This window comes from Sycon ciliatum, chromosome 5, assembly GCF_964019385.1.
Source record: "Sycon ciliatum chromosome 5, ocSycCili1.1, whole genome shotgun sequence".
NCBI lineage: Eukaryota > Metazoa > Porifera > Calcarea > Leucosolenida > Sycettidae > Sycon > Sycon ciliatum.
The window spans coordinates 38912114-38939453 of NC_088647.1; the positions used below are offsets into that span (position 1 = coordinate 38912114).

Consider the following 27340-nt stretch of genomic DNA (forward strand, 5'->3'; position numbering starts at 1 on the left):
CCGCTTTGTGTCCAGTGTTGACGATGGCTGCTCAGAGCAGCCCGCTTTGTGTCCAGTGCTGACGATGGCTGCTCAGAGCAGCCCGCTTTGTGTCCAGTGCTGACGATGGCTGCTCAGAGCAGCCCGCTTTGTGTCCAGTGCTGACGATGGCTGCTCAGAGCAGCCCGCTTTGTGTCCAGTGCTGACGATGGCTGCTCAGAGCAGCCCGCTTTGTGTCCAGTGCTGACGATGGCTGCTCAGAGCAGCCCGCTTTGTGTCCAGTGCTGACGATGGCTGCTCAGAGCAGCCCGCTTTGTGTCCAGTGCAGCAAAACCTGCGATGCGCTGACCATGTGGAATTCGCATACTACGCCTGCCCACACAAATTGCCAGACATCTGCTGCCATTGTGGAAGTGCAAGTGCAATGCGTGACCCTGAGCTCGTGGCTAAGTTCAAGGTTGTCTTGCCAGTTTGTGCCACTTGCCAGAAGCCAGCTCCTACACGTCACCATAGGAAGTAGAATGGATCTATTGACAGCTGCCATGAGTTCTCTTTCCTTTCCTCCCCTCACCTGCATGTGCATTGTTTTTGTTGCATGCCTGAGTAAGAGTGTGATTGTTGAGGTATGTGTGCATGCACGTGGGTGTATGTGTGTGTGCGTGTGTGTAGCCGCCGTTTCCGCCTGCTGGCTGACTTAACTAACTTGTCATCTCCATTTCTGCCCTGCCCTCGACTCTGGCTCCTTTGGGAGTGATGTGGCCTATTGGCAGCCGAGCTTTAGTAGCTTTAGTAGCTAGTAGTACTATATGTAGTGTGCGTGCAATTTTGTGGAGGCATGTTTTTGTGTCAATGTCAGTACTATGCGTCTATTGATGCTGACCCATTGGTATTGCATACAATTCTCAGAAATCTCTGAACTATGCAATACATCTACTGCGTCCCGCGGTGGTATTCTACTCCATATTCCATGTGTAAATATGTATATATTGTGTATCACCAGTGTCTGATCCAAACTTTCTCAATTTGGCTCATGTCTATGAATACAGCAGGGAAATAAACTTTCAAACCAAAAAAAAAATTTTTTCCGACCGACCGGGCGTATTTTTTCGGGGGGTGCCGACCGGAAACACGAAATCTTTTTGTTGTGGCCTTAGTATTTTGTTGTTGAGGATTCAGTCTATCACCTTGTTGAGGATTCAGTCTATCACATGGTCCCTTAGTGCATGTACATGTATGTGATGGTGTATTGTAGTCGACGATCTATTGTATATACTGACATGTGTGTACATGTGCGTGCGCGTGTGTGTGTGTGTGTTTGTGTTTTAGATTCGAGATCACCTTGGAAGTGATTTGCATGTTGGAATGTTCAAGGCCTATTCCTACCAGCCACGCTTTGCTAGATTTTCCAATTGGAGGTCACGTGATTTCGCTATCTCAGCCGTGTCTGATGTGCAGACTTTAGCTAACACCGAGGAAGCAAGTTTTCGATCGCGTTTGACACGACAAACTGCAGGTTCACCAAACCAACCAGCAGGTACGGTTAGGTGAATAGAAATGTTGGGTATAGAAATAGTACCTTGCTGGATGTTGGGTATATAGAAATACTTCCTCCGTTAACAAAAACTTCGTGATGGATTTTTGAGGGACTGCTGTGCGCACAAACTGCTGTGAAATGAGTCGCGATCACTTTCTCGGCCTTCCCTGGCATGCCATGAAAGAGGTACGATGCAAGGAAAGCGACCTTTCACAACAAGCCGTGCGAAATCGATGGTTGGGCTGTGGCAACATAGGTGATGACAGTCATGGCGAGCGAAACTGAAATACCACTTGTCCGGGGGGGGGGGGGGGGTGTTGCGCTGCTTGGCCTCTACTACTCTAGCACTGAGTGTGAGAGTGATAGAGAGTGATAGAGAGCGATAGAGAGCGATAGAGAGCGATAGAGAGCGATAGAGAGCGATAGAGAGCGATAGAGAGCGATGCAACGGAGCAGCGAGCCCACACAATGAGCGAGTGAGCAAGGAGCTGCTCCGATCGCACGGCACAATGAAATAATTCTGAATCCAAGTTCTTGTTCAACCTACGCAAAGCCCAGATTCGAATGCTGATGACCATGCATTCTTTCACAAGTCTGCAGTCCGACGCGAGTCTCGAGGCTAAGGAAAGTCGACTGGACTTGGTAGCCGCTGCCGTTCAGTGCTGGCAGGTGTATTCATCAGAGAAAATGGAATCAGTTTGGCTATGCCTTTACTCCTCGTTTCGAGGAGTTCTGGAGAGCAGAGATGAAACCAGGGAGTCGTAAAATATTTTTTACGACTCCCTGGTGGAAACGAGAAATCGCCACCGCGGCGGATCACGCAGCTTGAGAGCCAACTTACTTGAACGACGGCGACATCAAGTTCAGCGGAGTGTGATCAAAGAAGCCGAGCCAAGGCTGAAACGAGCTGAACAACGACTCGAGAGAGAGATGACGACTCGTGTACAACCGATGATGACACCGACGCAGGGTCAAAAATGAGTCGAGCGAAAGCGACGCCAACGGAACTCTCTGTTCATTCCGCCAACAAGTTCTCTTGTAAAAAAGCTGTCCATAGGCTGGACTACCTTCGTTCAGTGATTTGCAGTCGATACAAACTGTTCTTGACTTGTTCTAAGCGTTTTCATATCCATCAAAATCCATCACGATGTTTTTGCTAACGGAGTAAGTAGTACTTTACTGGATGTTGGGTATATAGAAATAGTACCTCCGGGGCCATCCGTAAGTATAGATATTTATTTAGAAACAAAAACTAGTCGTTTAGGGGGAGGGGGTTGAGCGCCTGTTCGTTTGTCGAAAAATATCGATGTACATTTTGCATGCGTGAGCATGTCCAGAAAAAGACCAAAAATATCGATACTAAGGATGTTTAGCAACGCGAAAGTTCGAAAGAAAATTCGAGTCTGGGAATGAGTACAGGAAAAAAGCTCGAAACTTCGAAAACTTGGACGCGAAGCTGCAGTGATTTGCGAAAGTAACTTTCTCTTTTCTCGGTACGCATTTGACTACAGGGAGTAGTAATTTTACAGCCCCCTGCTTGCGACTGACCTGCATATACGGTACGGTACTATACGTTTCAAATAACTTCGAGAAAAAGTCATTTCGCATTGCTAAACCTCACAAGTTGTCTTTTTCGAAATAGATTTTCGCGAAATATCACCACCACCAAAAGTTCGAATTTTCGCATTGCTAAACGTCCTTACTATGTAGCATTTGTATGTGTTCGTTTCTCAGGGAGGGGAGGGGGGTTGAAGAGAAACGACTAGTTTTCGTATCTAAATAGATATCGGTATTTACGGAAGGCCCCTTACTGGATGTTGGGTGTATAGAAATAGTACCTTACTGGATGTTGGGTATATAGTTGGGGTGAAACGATTAGTTCGAATATTCGAGTATTCGTTCGAAAATTTCAAACGAGCGAGTATTCGAAATTTTGCACTCGACCGTTTTTTTAGTTTTTTTAGAATTGGCATTCTATTTTTCAAAACCTTCTGTTGTACCGCTCATCGACTGGTATGCATGCGTTTGCATGCCTTTGAGTCAGTATTTTTTGACTTGGACGATGCGATCACCACGGCAAGTAACGTTAGTTTGAAAGTACTGGTGAAAATCGTCACTTTACACTCTGTATACGTTGGCGACTTTTGTTCTATGTTCACAGATAATTTCTTCCGGATTGGTCGAGAACTCACAAATCGAGCGCTTTTGAATTTTGATAAAATACTCGAAATAATCGGATACTCGATCGAATATTATGAATGAGTGATCGATTCATACATCCTGTACACACACCTTGTACACACTCTCTCTAACGGTCTCTAGGCTACACTGCAATTGATATACATAAGATCAAATTTTCGGGCAAGGCCCATGATCAGGAATAAGACTTATTCCTGATGATGGGCCTTGCCCGAAAATTTGATCTTATGTATATCAATTGCAGTGTAGCCTAGAGACCGTTAGAGAGAGTGTGTACAAGGTGTGTGTACAGGATGTATGGATTCAAGTATTGGCTACAGTGGAGTCTCCAAACCTTGAGAAAGAGTGATCGATTGGTCAAAATAGATACTCTAATTTCAGAAATTTTCGGTGCGCAATATTTTCGGTGTGAGGGCAAAAGGCCAGGTTAGGTGAACAGACATTTTCGGTACAGAGAAGCACTTCCTTATTGATTATGTGTGTTAGTGTTTGTTCGGTGTATTGAAATTTTAGGTATGAAACAGATGCACCGAAAGTACCGAAAATAAAAGTACACCGAAAATTTGTGAAATTACAGTACTCGTTTCACCCCTAGTATATAGAAATAGTACTTTACTGGATGTTGGGTATAGAAATAGTAATTTACTGGATGTTGTGCCTTCTCGGTATTAGCGCAGTGGTGGTGGTGCGCCCGAGGGTGTTTGTGTACAATTTCAGGGCTCACAGTTGCGTAGAAAAGCGTCGATTAGATGGGGGTGGCGCACGTGCTCCAAAATGCCAGCTTGACCAATTAGCAGTCAGCATTTCGTCGCATTTTTGCTCGAAGTAGGGGGTGTTTGAAGGAGTTAGCAGCACTTCAGCTAGGTTCTACGAGGCTGGGACTTGGCCCAGGCACAGACAACATGTGTTCCCAAAGATTTACCGAAACAAATTTTCATTACTCACACGGGTATGCCAGAGCATATGCGTAAACTTCGTGAGATATAGTACAGTATAATACTATAAGCCCATTGCGCAATGACGTAATTTGTACCATAAACACCCCAGACAGCCACCTGGGCATGGTCGTCTGGGGTGTTGAACAGTGCATTCCTGATCCCAGTGTACTCACATGCATTACTCATGCCTTCCATATTTGGCAATGCGCAATGGGCTTATTGGAAAGGAGTATCCAAAACGTCTCGGTAAATTTCTTTGCCAGGGACGTCTCCTGAAAATTTTAAGCCACAGATTTTCCAAATCGACCAAGGGGGAGATGCTCTCTACTGATTTTAGTAACCCCGGGTTCCAGCGGCGCGCAACCTCTTGCGCAAAAATGTGTGAAGATCAAACAACAAGAAGAACGCATGCATGCAGCGGAACAGCAACGCGTGCCGTCGAAGAGAAAATCATTGCGCACAGGTTTTTCAGTGTTCTCTCCTCAGTTCGCCCGCGGAGCTGGTTGCTGTGCTTTCGTTCTCGCTGGAGTTCTTGTGGCAGCACATTTCGCCATCATGGAGGAACTGGTAGCTCTGGAAACCTGGTCTTTAGTGGCCCTCAACTAACGCCTGGCGGATTTGCTGGTCCCATTCACCTCCATCCGATCAGCAGCTCCGCGTGGTATGTTCTCGGCGTTACATGCCTGGCGAGCTCTGACTCGTTTGTTTGTCTTCTTACCTGTGGAACTTCGCGGTCGCTCATTGTAGCATCAGCATTTGGTCGAACAGCGGCTACATGACATGTATTTCCTGGGACTAGCGCAGGTTGCCTTTCGCCTTCTCCTTCGGTGGACCAATTCTACAAGGCACAGTGAAAGGCAAGTAGTTGCCGAGGGCTGGCAGTAACTGTTTCGGCGTTACATGCCTGGCGAGCTCTGACTCGTTTGTTTGTCTTCTTACCTGTGGAACTTCGCGGTCGCTCATTGTAGCATCAGCATTTGGTCGAACAGCGGCTACATGACATGTATTTCCTGGGACTAGCGCAGGTTGCCTTTCGCCTTCTCCTTCGGTGGACCAATTCTACAAGGCACAGTGAAAGGCAAGTAGTTGCCGAGGGCTGGCAGTAACTGTTCAGTGTTGCGGTGCAATTCCCAGTGCAAATAATAAAGCAAACTATTTCCACTGGAGTATGCACGATCGTAAAAGCACAAGATCGAGACGAACGGAAACGAGAATGGTTTGACACTGCATGCCAAGAGAAGCGAGGAAAGGACAGGTCTGACCAAAATATCGCGAACATCGGTTCTACAAGACAAGAACAGGCTACAACTCAAACCAAGGTTCTTTCTCTTCTTTGTTCTGTTGGGATGCGTAGGATGTACACGATCTGTGCTCTCGTGGGGTCACGCGACTCACGTGCACCAAACCTGCCCTCGCACGACGCTTTTGTCGATCCTGCATGCCTACTGTGAGCCCTGAATTTCAAAAATTTTAGTTTAAAAGAGATAGGAAAGTGTTTGCTCCCCACACTTTGATAATTATACTTAAATTTTTGAAACTTAGGGCGCTTTTGGTTGGTACGATCTAGAACAGGATCAAACAGCTGGTGCACATGGAGCAGCCTCATGCCAGCTCAAACTCTCTTCCAGAAACAGCACATTTTTGTGAAAAGTGTGGCAAACCTTGTTGCATTCTTCAAAATGTGTACAAATCACTATGGTCACTTTGTACGGTACTACGAATACATGCCAAGTGCAACCGAAAAGCTTATGTACGTGATCATTTGGGACCAAAGGCGATGTTCCCGCCAGGTTTCACTGTGAACAAGTGAAACTGCTCGGTCTGCTCCAGCCTCTAGGCCAGAGCAAGCAGAACATGTTCTGGCCGACCTAGAACAGGTGCAGTCCCAACCAAATTCGCTGTTCTGGTGAATCCTGTTCTAGGTTGTACATGTACCAACCAAATTCGCTGTTCTGGTGAATCCTGTTCTAGGTTGTATCAACCAAACTCGCCCTAAATGTAGTGTTGAAACGATCTCACCGGGTACTCGTTAGCTCGCTCGCCAGAAACTCGGCGCGTTTGTGCGGCCAGCTCGTTTGCACTAACGAACACCGTACACCGTAATCTGTACACATGGCAGTACAAGTCGAGCGGGGAGTCGGAATTTTTTTTACGACTCCCTGGTCGATCGAGAGTCCAGTCCCGCGCAAAGTGAAAATCCCTCGCAGTTACAGTGACTGCATGCCGCCTGCACGACACTGAGTTGTTTTAGTTGTCGTTGCAGCTTTGGTGGACTCCACTGATGTCTTGTTCCGCATCTGCTGACCTGCTGCAGGGCAAACTTCTGTCAACTCTCCATTCGAGTGAAAGTTAGAAGTTGGAAGTTTTCTCCCGCGATGCAGCGAAGAACAGGGCTACAGTGTTTGCAAAACGGTCTATTCTTACAAAGGCTGCTCATTGACGGCGCTGAAAAGACATCTCGACACCAAACAGCAGTCCGAAGTGAAGCAGCAGCATCCCCAAACGCCGGCGGTGATAATTTGGACCAGCTGAATTGAAAAAATCGAACTTAGGAAAAAAAATCAAAAAAAAATCATTGTTTGCCACATCAATGAAACCATTGTTTGCCACATCAATGAAACTCGTTAGCTCGCTCGATAGCTTGCTCGCTAGTGGAACTGATCGCTCGTTTGTTATAGATACGCTCGTTTGTTATAGATACGCTCGTTTGTTATAGATACGCTCGTTTGTTATAGATACGCTCGTTTGCTATAGATACGCTCGTTTGTTATAGATACGCTCGTTTGTTATAGATACGCTCGTTTGTTATCACTACCTAAATGTACACTGAGATGTTGTGAAATGGCAGTGCTAAACACTGGCTTGTTAGTGGCTGAAAGTCCCTGAAAGGCTAAACGCTGGCTTGTTGGTGGCTGAAAGTCCCTGAAAGGCTACACGCTGGCTTGTTAGTGGCTGAAAGTCCCTGAAAGGCTAAACGCTGGCTTGTTGGTGGCTGAAAGTCACTGAAAGGCCAAAACTCAGCCATTTCCTAATGACTCATTGATGCGTCATGATGTTTGCGCGGTTTATCACAGGGCATAGGGTAGTGGACAAAGTGTACATACTATTGTAACTCCGTCAAACCTAAATTGCAGCAATTAGTACACTGTTGGAAAGGGTTTCTGCTCAGCTTTCCAGAAAAACTAAGTTCTTTGCGATAGGACACAGATCGGCAGAGCAGCCACGGTGTGAAAACAGAAATCACAGTGCCGAGCGAACTTGAATATTTTGTTCATGCCCTCGCAGTTACAGTAAAAGCGGGTTTAGGCGACCTCTGGTTTTAGGGACCGTTTTTCCATGCACCGACAGCTCTACACAGAAACTGCACCGCATGCAGCGACCACCTACCTTGCGCGGCCAGCGGCCTACTTTTAGTCTACCAAGCGCCATATCTGACCTGCATACAGCGACCACCTGCCTTGCAGGGCCAGCGGCTGACTTTTAGTCTACCAAGCGCCATATCTGACTTGCATACAGCGACCACAACTAGCCTGAATATCTACCCTGACTGGCATGGTCGACTGCAACAGGATTGAAGTACGCTCCAAAGCAAGTGCATGCAGTCAACAGAAATGATAGTGCAAGGTGCGCTGCATGCGCTTGAGTGAGGTGTGAAGCTAATGAGTGCTTTGCCGAGAGCTACCAGATGGATTCGCTTGGTCCTGGTCTTTCCGACAAGCCCAGGATAATGAAAAATACATCGAGGTGAACTGGAATGAGAGAAAAATCGTTCAGAGCTTTGCGCAAAACAACACCAGGAGAGTCGGTGCGATGGAAATTCAGTTTGCTAGAGAAAAAGGGGCCGGCATGGAAAGGGTTAAGGCCATTCAACTTCAGGGATTAGTTTAACCAAGAGTCCATAAACAAGAGTATGCAACTGTGATCTTTCTTCTATGTGCCAGATGCACAGCGCGTTGCCTTCATTACATCATTCAGCTGCAGTATGTGCACTGCGGAAAATCAAACACCGCACTTCCCTCTGGTTTGAAATGAACTTTTGTACGGAACTGGAGTTCACGTGCCAGAATTTAGAGATGGCGTGGGTGCCGGAAGGAATCGAGCGAAACCGGATGGGCTCGTACAAGAAATTGTGGGTTTGAGTGCATGCTTTCAGAGCTTGATGGAGGCAAGTTACGTAATGAAGGCAGCGCACCACGCACTGACCCATAACCACAGTTGCATACTCTTGTTTATGCACTCTTGGTTTAACCCTTTAGATCCTCATTTGGAATGATCCTGCAGTTTGTTTTGGGCGGACTGCCACCACTCATATTTGCGCTGCTATTTACTTCACTTCTAATATTATTAATCAACATTTTGGTCTTAGACCTGATGATGTGCTAAGACTGACACCAGGTCTAAATACATTGAATAACTTACCGTATGTCCGCACCTAAAGCCATTGCATTGTATTCGATTAGAAAGCCAGTCTCACCTATACAGCCATGGCGTTATACTTGAGGGCAAATTTAAAATGTGTTTTGTGAAATGAAGTAAAAAAGTCGTATTCGATTTGTACGGTATATTAACCCTTTCCGTGCTAATGACGTCTATAGACGTCATGCGCACTGTACGCCAAACGACTAATGACGTATATAGACGTCATGAGATTTGCGCAGTATATCGCTGTGCATAGATCAGTGTACAAACTTTCGTAACTCCGTCAAAAATGAGTCTATCGCGACAATCGATACACCGTTGGAAAGGTATTGAGCTCAGCTTTCCGGCAATATAAAGTTCTTCACGATAGGAGAAAGATTGACGGAGCGGCGACGGTGTGAACACAAAATTCACGGCACTGAGCGATCGTGAGTTTTTTTGTTCGTGCGTTCGCAGTTTTCTGTTGCGTGCCAGGGGATTTCCCTTTGGTACAGCGCATGCGTAATGGACACCAGCGAAAGCACGTGGATCTCAGCTTTGCAGCGCAGTTTGAATAGTGAAAATCGGCTGACCTGGAACAAGAAACCGAAAAAGAATGTGAGATCGAGTTGCTGTGCCTTTCCGAGGCATCGTGAAGTAGTTTCGACAGGACAAAGAAATTGCAACGCCATGCATATTGAGTTGAGAGCTACCAGGATGGATTCGCTTGGTCCTGATCTTTCCAACAAGCCCAGGATGATGAAATTCCATCCAGGTAAACTGAACTGAGAGAAACATTCGTTCGGACCTGTGAGCGAAAACGACACCAGGAGAGTCAGTGCGCTGGAAAGTCAGTTTGCTGGAGTAAAAGGGGCCAGCACGGAAAGGGTTAAGGAAAGTACATGTATTCAATTTCTAGCCAAAAATTTAGCCCTGCAAATTACGAAATTGCAATACCGGTACAGTAGAATTATTAGCAAACTAAATGATGGCAAACGAAAGCCACAACATGAACGAAATCAAGCAAGTACCATGCAGCCATTGAACACAAGCCGCAACTGAAAGTCGACCACCGTTACGTACAGTGCACCAACTCTTCCATTCCTTGCTACTACACGCCGGCAAGTCACTCGTTATCAGCAATCACCCCTGAAACAGCCCTGCACTCTGCATCCTGCACATTGCCACTGCCCTCAGATTCTTCATCACTTTCATCACTCTCCTGCTCCTAGTCATCCGTGTCGGGCTCACTGTTGTTGTTGTTGTTGACTTTTATTTTACTTCACCAATTGCACAGGCATGATTGCCTTCTTACCGTCCCATAGGTCCGGTTCTCACAGAAAGATGAAGGAAATTATATGAGGAAATGTATAGAGATAAAGACATGCAAGCGGTGTAATTATTATAGAAATGTTTGTTATGTGTGTCTGCTGACACTCAATTTGTGTGAATAATTTTAATTGTGATAACAAATAATATGTAGTGGAAGCATTTCATGAAAATATATGTGTGAACATTGGCAGACTTTGTTGGATGGGCACAATTTTTAGCAGTCCAGGGAACATGAAGTACAGCGAGAGGTGTTTAACTGTTGGCATAGAGTTTACAAGTTAAGTTGTTGTTGTATACTTTATTTATAGTGGAAATCAAAACAGGCAGAATGCCTAATAACATTGGACCAAAAGTAGGTCAATATCAGATAGGGCTCTCTTGAATTGATCGGCAGCAGTTATCGATCTTACATCAGCCGAGAGGGCGTTCCATGCAATACTGCCGTGAAACTGTCACTGCAGTCACTACCACTTGTCACGTGTCATTTTCTGGTAAATCACCAGTGTCCAGTAGCGTAGTCTTCAGAGTTGAATGGAGAATGTCAGTTGATTCCGATGGAGTTAGGCCACACTTCACAAAAGATTGTGCTGAGAGAGGCTGGGACTTCTCCCACGCTGAAACTACCCACTCAGCCACAGTAACGTACGACGCCCTCTTCCGCTTCCCAGTGCACGTGAATTCAATCTCTCCTGATTCGAGCCACTCTTCCCACTGCTCCCGGACAAGGTTTCAGGGACTTGTTCCATGATACGTCGCATGGCTGCAGCAATGGGGTCATGTCTCCCGGTATGTACAAGGCATGAGTTGCATGATGTCGTGATAGAGCTTGCCCCATACGCTCATTCTCATGGCTGCGGTGCTTGTCCAAAACTAATACTGCTGGTTTCCGGAAGATACTGCAAGGCCGACCGCGCCACACTTTGTCCATCCACATCTTCATGATGTCAGTTGTCATGCAGCCACCATCACCACACATGATCTTGGAAAATTTCCTTTAGGGACGTTTTTCAGCCCTTTGAAAATGATCATTGGGTTCAATTTCTTGCCACTGGCCAGAGCTGACAGGGCAACGGAAATCTCAGTTTCTCATAGTCTTCACCTTGACTGTCCTCACACCTTCAAAATCGTATGTTGCGGTGGAGGGCATGTCAAACCAGAATGGACTCTCGTCCATATTCCCAACAGCATCAGGATGTACGTCCTCCTTCGCTATGGCCACTCGTACACTAGACAATAAAGTCTTGGCGACTTGCTGGGCATTGGCAGGCAGTTTCTGTCCAACACTAGTTACGCGGCGAGTGACCATATTGTTCCGGTGGAAAAATCTCGACAGCCAACCCTTCGACGCTTGGAAGTCGATGTCCTCATCAGGTTTCGAATCCAAAAGTACTTCTCCCGCTTTCGTACGAATAGCGCGTGCATGCACAGCCACCTCATCGGCCTGTTTGTCGCGAATCCACTCCAGCAAGATTTGATCCATGTCAGGATACTGGGGAGCACATTCGTAATGAACACTGCGTCAAGTTGTATCGCCATGCTTTCTCTCCTTTCTTGACAAGGATCGATGCGTGTCCTCCTGCGCCTGCCAACTGCGTACCATGCTACGATTGCTGTTGAAGTGTTTGGCTGTAGCCGATATTGACGGAGCATCCTTCAGAAAGTCCAAAGCTTGGAGCTTGAAGCGGATTGAATAGCTCTTTCTTTTTGACGGCGGCGTGATGTTCACACGGACTAGCAGAAACCTCGATCGGACCCAAAAACAAAAATTGAGAAAAGGAAAGAACGTTCGGAGATGCTGCGCATTTCAACTGCATGCAAGTGTCTGCCACACGGAAAGTATTAGTTTCAACTGCGCCGCCAGCACGGCAGCAGTGCAGCAAGCACGAGTGCATCGCAACGTTGGTCATGTACCTGATGCACTGGCGCATGCACTCATGTACATGATGCACTGGTTCATGCAATCATGTACCTGATGCACTGGCGCATGCACTCATGTACCTGATGCACTGGCGCATGCACTCATGTACCTGATGCACTGGCGCATGCACTCATGTACCTGATGCACTGGCGCATGCACTCATGTACCTGATGCACTGGCGCATGCACTCATGTACCTGATGCACTAGCGAATGCACTCATGTACCTGATCATGATGATTGCATCTAGATCTACATGACTGTACTAGCAGTTGCCACCGCATGCAGCACGGCTCGAGTTCACTTTTCACACCTTGCACTTTCATATGGTACGGCATCCGACTTTGCGCCATGGCGTAATACTCGGGTCATTTTGCATCTAAAATTTTACTGAAAACACGGATATTTCGAATATAACACCATGGCTTTAAAGGCGCGGATATGCGGTAATTTGAACTACTAGTTTCAGAAGTGATTTAACCCTTTTGCGTCCGTATGGTCTAAAATCGACGACTCTCCGTCCATGACGTTAACAGACTGAAAATGTTTTGCGACTGCAGGGGGCGGTTTGCCATTTTTGGGCTCCGCTTGTTTTCAGTAAATCTGGCAGTTTTTGCCCCTCGGGGGGCTGGCTTAGCACGATGGACACAAGTGTATGTGGTGATATCACAGTGGAAGATCAGTTTGGTGTTCCAGACCCTGTGAGGAAAGATTCTGTCCGTCAGTCTTGCTCAACATGTGAAAGCCATTTTTTTAAAATCCTCGAAGTAATGGAAATGGAACGTAGTCTTGCTGCCGATCGAGATAAAAGATTAAATAGTAAAATCGACGACCTCACCCGTTTAGTTTCCTCCCTGAAGGAGGTAGTTATGGAATCTGGATCACCAACGTATTCAATGGCGGCAGCGAAGGCAGTCGGCCATGACGAGACAAAGAGCAAGGGAAAGCCACGCCGCGCACGGAGCAGTTTCAAAGCTGGTGAACAAGTTCAAGCTGAGTCTGCAAAGTCCGTACGATCTACGAATGCGCCAACATCTCAAGACAGCCATGCTCAACCGGATCTGGAAGCTTCAGCGGCCACCTCCACGTGCGAGGACGTTGACTCGGTTCATGAACCCCGTAGACGGTCTACGCAGAGATCGGACCTTGGCCTTGATGACCCAGGAGCACGTGCAGAGGGACATTTGAAATCAAGTGCTGCACAGAAGATCGTCGATCGCCTCAAAAAATTTGAGGATATGCAGGACGATGTCGAAGCTTCTTGGAGGCTGGTCACGAATACTAAGCCCACGCAGAAAAAGTCAGTTTTCTTCGTTGGGAACCTGCTCCCCGAGATGCAGAGCGAGCAGTTGAAACTGTTTATTGAACGCAGAGCTGCAGACATCGACCACCCTGTCTGTGTTTATGAGGTGAAGATCTTCCCCAAAGAATCCTCATCATCGGCTAGGATCACCATCAACGCTTCCAGTGCGAAGCTAGTCAACAGCCGCCGTTTCTGGCCTGCTCCACTGTACAGTAGGTGTTGGAATTTCGACAAGTACAGATCTGAAACAGAGGACAGCCACAGCAGTATGAATTCAGCCCAAGATGACCAGCATAGCCTTCCTTAACATCTGCAGCCTCCGCAGAAAAGTCGACGAACTCAAAGATTTCGTTTCCAAGCATGGTGTGCATGTCATGGGCGTTGCTGAAACATGGCTAGCTGCTGATGTAACTGATGGAGAGGTATCCATTCCTCACTACAAGCTATTCAGGAAAGGTCGTGCCCTACAGCACGGCGGTGGCATTTGCATATACTGTCATGAAACGACTCGTGTCAAACGACGTGCTGATCTGGAAACAGATTTGGAAATTTTGTGGATTGAGGTCATGGAGCAAAAGCACAGTACCCTGGTGGGATGTGCATACCGTCCACCAGATAAGTCAGTGGCTTACTGGGATGTATTCCAAGCCAACATCGAAAAGGCAATGCAGGGAAGACAGTCGCGCACAGTTCTCTTCGGAGACTTTAATGTGGACTATGCCGATCCTCTTGCCAGCCGTGCAAATCACGTGCACTCCACACTCACACACTGCAACTTGTTTAACCATGTGTCTCAGCCGACAAGAGTTACGTCCTCTTCGGCATCTGTTATCGACCTGTTCTTGTCTAACGTTCCCATAGAGGGTGTATGTCGCACTGTCTATGTTGATATGAGCGATCATTTTGCCATCCTGGCCCATATGCCTGGCTTTGGCATGGGAAAGGCACATTCTGGACACCCAGCCGCCAAACGCCAAGGTAGGCGACTCCATCGGATAAATTGGAACACATTCAATGAGGACTTGAACCATCATCTAGCGACTTGTACCTTTACCGAAAATCTTGAAAATGCTGTGCAGAGTCTTACCACCTCTATCATATCTACCCTGGATGTGCATGCACCATTGATTCATCGGCACCGACAGGAGAAACGTCCTTGCCCCTGGCTAACACCGGAGCTAGTTGCCGCGGTTCGTGAGCGAAACCAGTTCCATCACCGGTTGATGAGCGACAAAGGCAATGCGGATCTGCGTGAGCTCCACCGTCAGGCCCGCTCTACTGCATAGAAACTGGATCGCCGTCTACGTAATGCCTACTTCATGAATCAGTGTGCAACTCGTGATCAGAGAAAGTTGTGGTCAGTTATGAACATCGTCACAGGCCGTGCTAAGCAGCGTCAAGAACCTCAAGCCGGCATCGAGGACCTGAGCAAAACCTTTGGGGATGTTGTGCGCGACCCAGACCGACCATCCACGCTAACACCACCAAGTGGACCGATGCCAGCGTCTAGCTTTCTGCAATTTGAACTGGTGCCGGTGAGTGATGTGAAAGCTTGTCTGAAGTGCATAAATCCCGCGAAGGCCACGGGCAGTGATTGCGTTCCTGGTTTAGTGTTGAGGGAATGTGCCGATAGCCTTGCTGGGCCACTCACGGATATCATTAACGGACCACTGTCCACCGGAACAGTACCGATGATGTTCAAGCGATCGTTTATTAGTCCTTTGTATAAGTCAGGAGACCCCACCGTGCCAGTTAACTACCGCCTAGTATCCTTATTGCCGATTGTATCTCGTATTCTTGAACACTTTGTGAAAAAGCAGCTCGTGGAATATCTCACAGCGCATGAACTTTATCCGAAGACTCAGTTTGCGTATCGGAAGTGTCACTCGGCGGAGGATGCACTTGTTCTTGCCGTCAACAGGTGGGTGCTTGCACGCTCACATCGCCGCTTCACGGGCATCGTCATGGTAGATATGAGTAAAGCCTTTGATCGGGTCCAGCATGAACGACTCGTCTCTGAGTTGCACTCCCTTGGTATCTCATCTAGTGCTCTACAATGGTTTTGTAGCTATCTGACTGAAAGAAGTCAACAAGTTCGAATTGCAAACTCAGTCTCCTCGTCAGTGCATTGTTCCCGTGGTGTGCCACAGGGCAGTGTACTTGGTCCCTTGCTGTTTGTTCTATACACGCGCCACTTAGATGCCATCCTGCCTGAACAAGTCATCCACCAAGAGTTTGCGGATGACATCATATTAGAGTTCTCCGACAGCGATCTCAACACTGTGTGCCGACAGCTTAGTGCAGCTGCCACTTCTGTATCACGTTGGCTTGCTGAAATTGGGCTGTTGCTCAATGCGAAGAAGACGCAAGTCATGGTCATCCAGCCACGTGGACAGGGAGCTGCCATTCCTGATGTATTCTGTGGTCAGGACGCACTCAAGGTTACCCCTACTGCCAAGTACCTTGGGGTGGTCATTGATTGCGAACTGTCATGGAAGCAGCATGTGGACAACGTGACTAAGCGAACTGCCCAGACCATTGGTCAGCTCTGGCGCCATGGTTGTGCTCTAAGTTTATCAGCCAGACGGTCGTGGTTCATTAGCATGATCAGCAGCCATCTCTGCTATGCGTCTACGGCTTTCTATCCTTGCCTCACAGTGCAGTTGTTGGATCGCTTGGTCAAGATTTTCAAATCCGGAATTCGCGCCGTTTTCCAGGTGCCTTCTACCACCCCATCATCCCCTCTTCTCTGTCGACTTGATCTTCTTACTCTTACTCAGATATATCAGCAAAAATTATTATTTTTTGTTCACAGATGTCTTGGTGCTGAAATGATCAGTAGTCTTTTCAGCACTTTCTTTGATTTAGTCAATGGTCGTGCCACGCGGGGTCAGGCTTCATGTCTGCTTCGTGTCCCGTTTTTGCCGGGTCCTTCCGGTCGATCCACTGTTCAGTTCATTGGTAGTGTGTACTGGAACTGCCTGCCGCCTGATGTCCGCTCCATCGCAATTCTTTCTGCATTTAAGAAAGCAATTACAAGCGATATCTTAAACTCTCTTACCCTCTCCTAAGATCTCAAAGACGCATAACTGTCAACATTCCCTCAACCCTGGAACCTTTGCATCCGTTGCATTATTTTCATGAAAAATTCATCAAATTCCAATTCGTTACTTGTAGTACTCCCTCATTGATTTGTTTCCGTCTTCTCTTTGTGCCTGGTTCATGATTGTATTTTCCTCTTCCTCCTTTTCTTATATCACCACCTTCATCATTTTGCGAGAACTGTGGCAATACGCCCAGTGAGAAGGCAGATTTTGCCTGTGCTTCTGGTGAAGTAAAATAAAGCTAAACAAACAAACAAACAAACAACTCACTCATTTTGTATCCAATTGGCACTTATTTCGTGTAAAAAGAAGGACAAAAGACCCTTTGATGTGCAAAAAACTGGAGGGTCATATCATGCTCCGAAGAAAAGTGATATGCCTCTGAAGCAGGTATGTTTTTGCAGCGCGTACGAAACAAGGTTTCCCATGGTGTATGTTAAACTTGGAAATGAGTATTCTTTCCTCCTAGAACTTGACGTCAAGGTTTCCCAAATGGTACATCTTGTCAGCTTACAAGTTCACATTTGGGACTATGCATACCTGCGAAAGGATTAGCCATGCGTCCTCGTTGAAAATATGAATTGAAGATTGATTTTCGCTTCTCTTACAAAATCAAGAGTACTAGTAGATTCTGGTCATAGAGTACTCTTCAGAGCTCAAGCTTTAGTACTCTTCAGAGCTCAAGCTTTAGTACTCTTCAGAGCTCAAGCTTTAGTACTCTTCAGAGCTCAAGCTTTAGTACTCTTCAGAGCTCAAGCTTTAGTACTCTTCAGAGCTCAAGCTTTAGTACTCTTCAGAGCTCAAGCTTTAGTACTCTTCAGAGCTCAAGCTTTAGTACTCTTCAGAGCTCAAGCTTTAGTACTCTTCAGAGCTCAAGCTTTAGTACTCTTCAGAGCTCAAGCTTTAGTACTCTTCAGAGCTCAAGCTTTAGTACTCTTCAGAGCTCAAGCTTTAGTACTCTTCAGAGCTCAAGCTTTAGTACTCTTCAGAGCTCAAGCTTTTCAAAACACCCAAGATCTCCTAATTCGTCCGAGGGAAATCAAAATTATGATCAAAATGGGACACGGTCTGTCGCTCGGACCGTGAATTGGCCTTGTTTGGTGGACGCAAAAGGGTTAGCTACTTGAGCTGTGGTGGTCTGCCCAAAGAAAATCTCTGCATGTATCTCTCTTTTGTTTTTGCTCTCACACTCGCATGTGTGTACTTATGTGTGCATTTTCGGTTGCGCATTCGTATGTGTGTGTGTGTGTGTGTGCGTGTGTATATATGTGTGTGTGTGTGCGTGTGTGTGTGCGTGTGTGTGTGCGTGTGTGTGTGCTTGCGTGTATACAGGAAGTCTGCGTTTGCTCTTTCAGCTATCCGGTGGTGATCATGATGCTATGGTAAGTGTGGATGCATACCAGCATCTGTTCAAACGCAGTGTTCACATCAAATCACTGGCTGTCACTGATACCCATGGCCATTGTATTGTGCTACTGGGTAAACCAGAAGATGTCTTCTACCAGGGGAAAATCAGCCTACGGTAACCCACCTGACACCTGAGCAACAACACCACACATAGTAATGCAATAATGTAGTGGATCTCACTGGGATATGTGCAGCTTGTGATGATGTCACAGCTGCTCATTTCCACCACACTCTGGATTGTCTGGAGTCATCGTTTATGATGTCAGAGCTGTTGCTGCTGAACATGCTATGACATCATAATGGCTCTCTTGCTGATGTCACAGTTGTCGATAGCGGAACACACTGTGGCATCGCCAGCTGGTGCTAAAGAGTCACAAAGCCCATGCTATGGCGGTGCTGTGGTGGTGCCGTGGTAGTGCCGTGGCAGTGCTGTGGTGGTGCCGTGGTAGTGCTTCATCTCAACAACATTGCACTTATTGTACATACATGTACACACTTGTATGGACTTGTATGTGCACCAATATGACATGTACACACTTGTATGGACTTGTATGTGCACCAATATGACATGTACACACTTGTATGGACTTGTATGTGCACCAATATGACATGCATAGTCGGTATGCATTACTGTGAATACACATGCTCGTGCATGTGCAGTACATACATGTACTATACATGTATGTACCACACATGTATGTACTATACGGAAACCAGTCAACACCGTGCGTAGTGACACCGCATAACCAATGTGGCACTGGGGTCTAGCTACTTCTGCTGCTGCTGTGCTTGGCTGGTTTTTGTTTGTTATCTATGACTACTATTCATTACTACTATTCATGGCTACTATTCATGGCTTCTATCCATGGCTGTTATTCGCAGCATTTTGTGGATAGAAGGATCGGCAAAACCATATGCATCTGACTGCTATGAATGCCTTGCATGCCTGTCATGTAGCATATCTGCCTGCTGCTAACAAGCAAGTATGCTGTCCTACACATCATTATATTCAGAGAATCTGCCGGCTAGTTTCTCATGTCCTCCTCAGCACCCCCTCCCCCCCCCCCCCCCACACACACACCCAGCCCCTAACCAAACCAACACTCCTTTCCTCCTTGTGACATACGTCAATATTGGATACTGATCATCTTCCTTCTCATTTGTATGTTTGAGAAAGATCTTTCCTTCCTCTACTTTCTTCATATCATAGCAGTATTTTGTTTATCAATTCTCTTCTTCACATGACACAACCTGACCAAAGTGGCTATTAGTGTGACGAAGAGTGTGCAACTCCTCATATGGAGTCTCCAACGGCAAGAACTCACATCACGTGTTCTAAGTACGGTTTATACTATGTACAGTACGGATCGGCCAGCACGTGAGCAGTCCGCATATCTCCCATGACCATATTGGTCACTGGCATAACCTGAGTGCTTTTCTATCAGGGAGTGCTATTTTTACTACTCTATTGCTCGCTGAAGCTGACTGGGAATGTACGTCAACACTACGCCATGTGATGTGAGTTTTTGCCGTGGGCGTACCCCATAGAAAGTGTATCCAGAGTTGCACACTGTATCCAGAGTTGCACACTGTATCCAGAGTTGCGCACTGTATCCAGAGTTGCACACTGTATCCAGAGTTGCACACTCGCGGGAGCTTATTTACTTGAGAATGTGTTTATTCACAAAGTCAATTGAGAATGGGTTTATTCACAAAGTCAATTGAGAATGGGTTTATTCACAAAGTTAATTGAGAATGCGTTTATTCACAAAGTCAATTGAGAATGTGTTTATTCACAAAGTCAATTGAGAATGGGTTTATTCACAAAGTCAATTGAGAATGTGTTTATTCACAAAGTCAATTGAGAATGTGTTTATTCACAAAGTTAATTGAGAATGCGTTTATTCACAAAGTCAATTGAGAATGTGTATATTCACAAAGTCAATTGAGAATGGGTTTATTCACAAAGTCCATTGAGAATGGGTTTATTCACAAAGTCAGTTGAGAATGCGTTTATTCACAAAGTCAATTGAGAATGGGTTTATTCACAAAGTCAATTGCGTGGAACCATAAAATAAGAACCCAAGCAGAAAGACTATGCAAATTCGCTTATTTACATGTTTGACTTTAAGTTCATACAGCAGGTAGACTCCCTCTAATTCGAATACGGTGTATTTCGAACATTCCGTGTAATTCGAACTTTTTCGCCGTACCAATCTTCTCCAAGTCACTTCAAGTCAAATTCGAATGCATATTTCGAAGTATGAAAAGTGCGCCCGCTGGATAATAATTCAAACTCTGTCTTGGTACAGAAGAGCAGTTGACAGTACAGTGACTATGTCCTTCGAGCGCTTATTTTGAAGTGAGACGAAGTTGCTCTACCATTAAGTCTGCTGCAAACGCCCACTTCGCAGCAAACGCCTATACTCTTTTCCTCTTTTTCAGGTCAATATAGTTGTAGAAAACTGTCATGAAGGTCGAATGCGTACGAGACCGACTGTAATGCCTACAAACTGCCTATGTCTTACCTGGAGGCTCTGCAAAAGCGATTGTCATTATCTTGCTGCAAAGAAAACCTTCTGTTGAGATTTCCTTTCATTCGATAAATGAATCGTCTTCATTATTAGTTCGTTCTCCATGTTATAATGCCGTAGGTATAGGATCCATCTGGTTTTCAAATAATGACATTTATGCAGTGCCACGATGTCGTGCTTTCAGAATGGAATGGTGATTGTTCTGACGAAGCGTCATTCGATGACTTGACCGGTCGCAGTATTGCAGTTGCAAGTTGAACAGGGGAGATGTCACTGAAGCTACACCTACAAAGTCGCTGATACGTTGTTGAAAACTCTGAAATGCTCGAGATAAACCCTTTGCGTGTTGCGTGATTTGGAAATGATGGCTTGAAACACCATCAGACGTCTATTTGTTCCTGGGATACTCTATTCTTCGTTACACCTTCAGACGTGTATTTGTTCCTGCCATACTCTGTTCTTCGTTACACCATCAGACGTGTATTTGTTCCTGCCATACTCTGTTCTTCGTTACACCATCAGACGTGTATTTGTTCCTGCCATACTGATACTCTGTTCTACGCTACCGTGTGAATTTAAGAAAGCAATTACAAACGATATCTTAAACTCTCTTACCCTCTCCTAAGATCTCAAAGACACATAACTGTCAACATTCCCTCAACCCTGGAACCTTTGCATCCGTTGCATTATTTTCATGAAAAATTCATCAAATTCCAATTCGTTACTTGTAGTACTCCCTCATTGATTTGTTTCCGTCTTCTCTTTGTGCCTTGTTCATGATTGTATTTTCCTCTTCCTCCTTTTCTTATATCACCACCTTCATCATTTTGCGAGAACTGTGGCAATACGTCCAGTGAGAAGGCAGATTTTGCCTGTGCTTCTGGTGAAGTAAAATAAAGCTAAACAAACAAACAAGAAACTTCCGTTTGGATTTGCGAAATAAAACAACCAACATCATAAAATCACTACGAGCTAGCTCGTAGTTGGTGTCCAAAGAGATTTTGAAACCAGGAAAGTGGACATAGTTTACAATAGCAATGCGCTCTTCGCGCTACGGTGTGAGATGCACTTTTGTACAATAGGGGTGACAGTTCATGGGGTCAGTGCGTGCAGGCCAGCAGATCTTGCAAAAATGGGGTGGGCGTTTGCAGCAGACTTTGCGGTACTCGTAATTCGAAGTTCATTTTTTCTCCTTCTCTAGCCAAGAGTAACTCAAAAATCGATCCCTGGTCCAGGATGGACAACAGCGTTGAAGAAACCCACCTTCTCTCGATATTTGATTCAAGCCTGTGCAGGGCAAAGTGCAAAGATTTGATTGAAGACGACTTCTTCCACGTGGCTGGCTCCCTTCGCATATCTCGGTGGCTTGTCATGCTGCGCCAGGTCACGCGTAGAGAATTTTGGGACTGAACAACAACTGGAAGTCGTAAAAAGTATTTATGCCTATGCTCCACTTTCGTTCTTCGGAACGACGTGCTGCTCTCCGACGGGCTTTCATGACGCAGAGAAGGCAGCGCTGTTCTTTTCCGTTGAAACTGTTTCAGGACAGCTGCAGTGACTGAAAACTTCTTCACTTGAACTTTGTAGAAGATGAAGATAATGTCCAATGACTTTGTATCGATCCAGGGTTTTGATGAAATGAACTGATCCATTGTACATGACCACCTATGTTTCGTTGATGCAAATATAATGTGCAAACTAATCAGTATGCGATTTCGAGCATTTTGACATATGTATCAGTACTTGGGACTGCATTTGGAGAATTAGAAGTTCGAGATAAGAGATTGCCTGGCAATTTGAGGTTTGAATTAGAGGGAGTCTACCTGTACTGTTATTACGATGTGCCCACACTGGACCAGGAGTCTACCTGTACTGTTATTACGATGTGTCCACACTGGACCAGGAGTTTGTTTGTTTGTTTAGCTTTATTTTACTTCACCAGAAGCACAGGCAAAATCTGCCTTCTCACTGGGCGTATTGCCACAGTTCTCGCAAAATGATGAAGGTGGTGATATAAGAAAAGGAGGAAGAGGAAAATACAATCATGAACAAGGCACAAAGAGAAGACGGAAACAAATCAATGAGGGAGTACTACAAGTAACGAATTGGAATTTGATGAATTTTTCATGAAAATAATGCAACGGATGCAAAGGTTGCAGGGTTAAGGGAATGTTGACAGTTATGCGCCTTTGAGATCTTAGGAGAGGGTAAGAGAGTTTAAGATATCGTTTGTAATTGCTTTCTTAAATGCAGAAGGAATTGTAATGGAGCGGACATCAGGCGGCAGGCAGTTCCAGTACACACTACCAATGAACTGAACAGTGGATCGACCGGAAGGACCCGGCAAAAACGGGACACGAAGCAGACGTGAAGCCTGACCCTGCGTGGCACGACCATTGACTAAATCAAAGAAAGTGCTGAAAAGACTACTGATCATTTCAGCACCAAGACATCTGTGAACAAAAAATAATAATTTTTGCTGATATATCTGAGTAAGAGTAAGAAGATCAAGTCGACAGAGAAGAGGGGATGATGGGGTGGTAGAAGGCACCTGGAAAACGGCGCGAATTCCGGATTTGAAAATCTTGACCAAGCGATCCAACAACTGCACTGTGAGGCAAGGATAGAAAGCCGTAGACGCATAGCAGAGATGGCTGCTGATCATGCTAATGAACCACGACCGTCTGGCTGATAAACTTAGAGCACAACCATGGCGCCAGAGCTGACCAATGGTCTGGGCAGTTCGCTTAGTCACGTTGTCCACATGCTGCTTCCATGACAGTTCGCAATCAATGACCACCCCAAGGTACTTGGCAGTAGGGGTAACCTTGAGTGCGTCGTGACCACAGAATACATCAGGAATGGCAGCTCCCTGTCCACGTGGCTGGATGACCATGACTTGCGTCTTCTTCGCATTGAGCAACAGCCCAATTTCAGCAAGCCAACGTGATACAGAAGTGGCAGCTGCACTAAGCTGTCGGCACACAGTGTTGAGATCGCTGTCGGAGAACTCTAATATGATGTCACCCGCAAACTCTTGGTGGATGACTTGTTCAGGCAGGATGGCATCTAAGTGGCGCGTGTATAGAACAAACAGCAAGGGACCAAGTACACTGCCCTCTGGCACACCACGGGAACAATGCACTGACGAGGAGACTGAGTTTTCAATTCGAACTCGTTGACTTCTTTCAGTCAGATAGCTACAAAACCATTGTAGAGCACTAGATGAGATACCAAGGGAGTGCAACTCAGAGACGAGTCGTTCATGCTGCACCCGATCAAAGGCTTTACTCATATCTACCATGACGATGCCCGTGAAGTGGCGATGTGAGCGTGCAAGCACCTATCTGTTGACGGCAAGCACAAGTGCATCCTCCGTCGAGTGACACTTCCGATACGCAAACTGAGTCTTCGGATAAAGTTCATGCGCTGTGACATATTCCACAAGCTGCTTCGAGAATGTGTTCGAGTGTTCGAGAATACGAGATATAATCGGCAATAAGGATACTGGGCGGTAGTTAACTGGCACTGTGGGGTCTCCTGACTTATACCAAGGACTAATAAACGATTGCTTGAACATCATCGGTACTGTTCCGGTGGACAGTGATCCGTTAATGTTATCCGTGAGTGGCCCAGCAAGGCTATCGGCACATTCCCTCAACACTAAACCAGGAACGCAATCACTGCCCGTGGCCTTCGCGGGATTTATGCACTTCAGACAAGCTTTCACATCACTCACCGGCACCAGTTCAAATTGCAGAAAGCTAGACGCTGGCATCGGTCCACTTGGTGGTGTTAGCGTGGATGGTCGGTCTGGGTCGCGCACAACATCCCCAAAGGTTTTGCTCAGGTCCTCGATGCCGGCTTGAGGTTCTTGACGCTGCTTAGCACGGCCTGTGACGATGTTCATAACTGACCACAACTTTCTCTGATCACGAGTTGCACACTGATTCATGAAGTAGGCATTACGTAGACGGCGATCCAGTTTCCTTGCAGTAGAGCGGGCCTGACGGTGGAGCTCACGCAGATTTGCATTGCCTTTGTCGCTCATCAACCGGCGATGGAACTGGTTTCGCTCACGAACCGCGGCAACTAGCTCCGGTGTTAACCAGGGGCAAGGACGTTTCTCCTGTTGGCGCCGATGAATCAATGGTGCATGCACATCCAGGGTAGATATGATAGAGGTGGTAAGACTCTGCACAGCATTTTCAAGATTTCCGGTAAAGGTACAAGTCGCTAGATGATGGTTCAAGTCCTCATTGAATGTGTTCCAATTTATCCGATGGAGTCGCCTACCTTTGCGTTTGGCGGCTGGGTGTCCAGAATATGCCTTTCCCATGCCAAAGCCAGGCATATGGGCCAGGATGGCAAAATGATCGCTCATATCAACATAGACAGTGCGACATACACCCTCTATGGGAACGTTAGACAAGAACAGGTCGATAACAGATGCCGAAGAGGACGTGACTCTTGTCGGCTGAGACACATGGTTAAACAAGTTGCAGTGTGTGAGTGTGGAGTGCAAGTGATTTGCACGGCGCGCAAGAGGATCGGCATAGTCCACATTAAAGTCTCCGATGAGAACTGCGCGCGACTGTCTTCCCTGCATTGCCTTTTCGATGTTGGCTTGGAATACATCCCAGTAAGCCACTGACTTATCTGGTGGACGGTATGCACATCCCACCAGGGTACTGTGCTTTTGCTCCATGACCTCAATCCACAAAATTTCCAAATCTGTTTCCAGATCAGCACGTCGTTTGACACGAGTCGTTTCATGACAGTATATGCAAACGCCACCGCCGTGCTGTAGGGCACGATCTTTCCTGAATAGCTTGTAGTGAGGAATGGATACCTCTCCATCAGGTACATCAGCAGCTAGCCATGTTTCAGCAACGCCCATGACATGCACACCATGCTTGGAAACGAAAAACCGTATTTCCGCAAATAAAAGGCCGTCCTCGTGTACAACGCCTTCCTCGTATACAAGGCCGGGGCAGGGGGCGATTGAAAAAATAAAAGACCGTCTCCGATTAGAAGACCGGGCCTACTAAATGAGTCTTTGTTCTTGTGTTAAAAATAGAAGACCATGCTCAAACTGTGGGAAAAAAATAGAAGACCGTGCTCAAACTGTGTAGAAGAAAATAGAAGAACGGGGGTAAAACTGTGTGGCGAGAAATAGAAGACCGGGGTCAAACTGGGTTGAAAGAATAAAAGACCGTCCTCGAATACAAGACCGTCCTTGATTATAAGGCCGGGTTAGGACGAGGTTGAAAAAATAGTAGACCGGCCTACTATTTGTGGAAATACGGTATTTGAGTTCGTCGACTTTTCTGCGGAGGCTGCAGATGTTAAGGAAGGCTATGCAGGTCATCTTGGGCTGAATTCATACTGCTGTGGCTGTCCTTTGTTTCAGATCTGTACTTGTCGAAATTCCAACACCTACTGTACAGTGGAGCAGGCCAGAAACGGCGGCTGTTGACTAGCTTCGCACTGGAAGCGTTGATGCTGATCCTGGCCGATGATGAGGATTCTTTGGGGAAGATCTTCACCTCAAAAACACAGACAGGGTGGTCGATGTCTGCAGCTCTGCGTTCAATAAACAGTTTCAACTGCTCGCTCTGCATCTCGGGGAGCAGGTTCCCAACGAAGAAAACTGACTTTTTCTGCGTGGGCTTAGTATTCGTGACCAGCCTCCAGGAAGCTTCGACATCGTCCTGCATATCCTCAAATTTTTCGAGGCAATCGACGATCTTCTATGCAGCACTTGATTTCAAATGTCCCTCTGCACGTGCTCCTGGGTCATCAAGGCCAAGGTCCGATCTCTGCGTAGACCGTCTACGGGGTTCATGAACCGAGTCAACGTCCTCGCACGTGGAGGTGGCTGCTGAAGCTTCCAGATCCGGTTGAGCACGGCTGTCTTGAGATGTTGGCGCATTCGTAAATCGTACGGACTTTGCAGACTCAGCTTGAACTTGTTCACCAGCTTTGAAACTGCTCCGTGCGCGGCGTGGCTTTCCCTTGCTCTTTGTCTCGTCATGGCCGACTGCCTTCGCTGCCGCCATTGAATACGTTGGTGATCCAGATTCCATAACTACCTCCTTCAGGGAGGAAACTAAACGGGTGAGGTCGTCGATTTTACTATTTAATCTTTTCTCTCGATCGGCAGCAAGACTACGTTCCATTTCCATTACTTCGAGGATTTTAAAAAATGGCTTTCACATGTTGAGCAAGACTGATGGGCAGAATCTTTCCTCACGGGGTCTGGAACACCAAACTGATCTTCCACTGTGATATCACCACATACACTTGTGTCCATCGTGCTAAGCCAGCCCCCCGAGGGGCAAAAACTGCCAGATTTACTGAAAACAAGCGGAGCCCAAAAATGGCAAACCGCCCCCTGCAGTCGCAAAATTCTGTGTGTGTGTGTGTGTGTGTGTGTGTGTGTGTGTGTGTGTGTGAGTCTACCTGTACTGTTATTACGATGTGCCCACACTGGACCAGGAGTCTACCTGTACTGTTTTTACGATGTGTCCACACTGGACCAGGAGCCGACAGCGTGGAAAGAGCATACGTGTGCATGCCTTTATGCCTTGCTGATAAGTGCACTCATTGCAGTGCCAAACATTATAGTTCATGCCATCATGGAGCAGGAGATTTCATTGACAGATGAAAGGTTGGTGAAAGCATATAATTATC

The 27340-nt window shown here is 46.4% G+C and overlaps 2 protein-coding genes across 3 annotated transcripts in view; one reads left to right on the forward strand and one right to left on the reverse strand.

The window, feature by feature from the left end:
- Positions 1-21554, forward strand: part of LOC135818629 (uncharacterized) — a 37244-nt gene extending 15690 nt beyond the window's left edge. The window contains exons 4-6 of one of the 2 annotated variants that reach the window (XM_065332016.1): positions 1306-1513; positions 18036-18085; positions 20829-21554. In XM_065332016.1, the coding sequence (XP_065188088.1) occupies positions 1306-1513; positions 18036-18085; positions 20829-20873 (303 nt within the window). In that variant the 3' untranslated portion in view covers positions 20874-21554. Of the gene's footprint in view, positions 1-1305; positions 1514-18035; positions 19304-20828 lie in introns of those variants that run through there. The other variant, XM_065332015.1, reaches the window with a different exon arrangement.
- A 2433-nt stretch (positions 21555-23987) lies between these two features.
- On the reverse strand, positions 23988-25544 carry LOC135817058 (uncharacterized). Its single transcript, XM_065330158.1, has one exon. It carries the CDS (start codon positions 25542-25544, stop codon positions 23988-23990), a length of 1557 nt encoding a protein of 518 aa, XP_065186230.1.
- Positions 25545-27340: the final 1796 nt, after the last annotated feature.

Excerpts from the sequence above, each read along its gene's own strand:
- LOC135817058 (XM_065330158.1), bottom strand. The coding sequence starts at position 25,544 with ATGGGCGTTGCTGAAACATGGCTAGCTGCTGATGTACCTGATGGAGAG.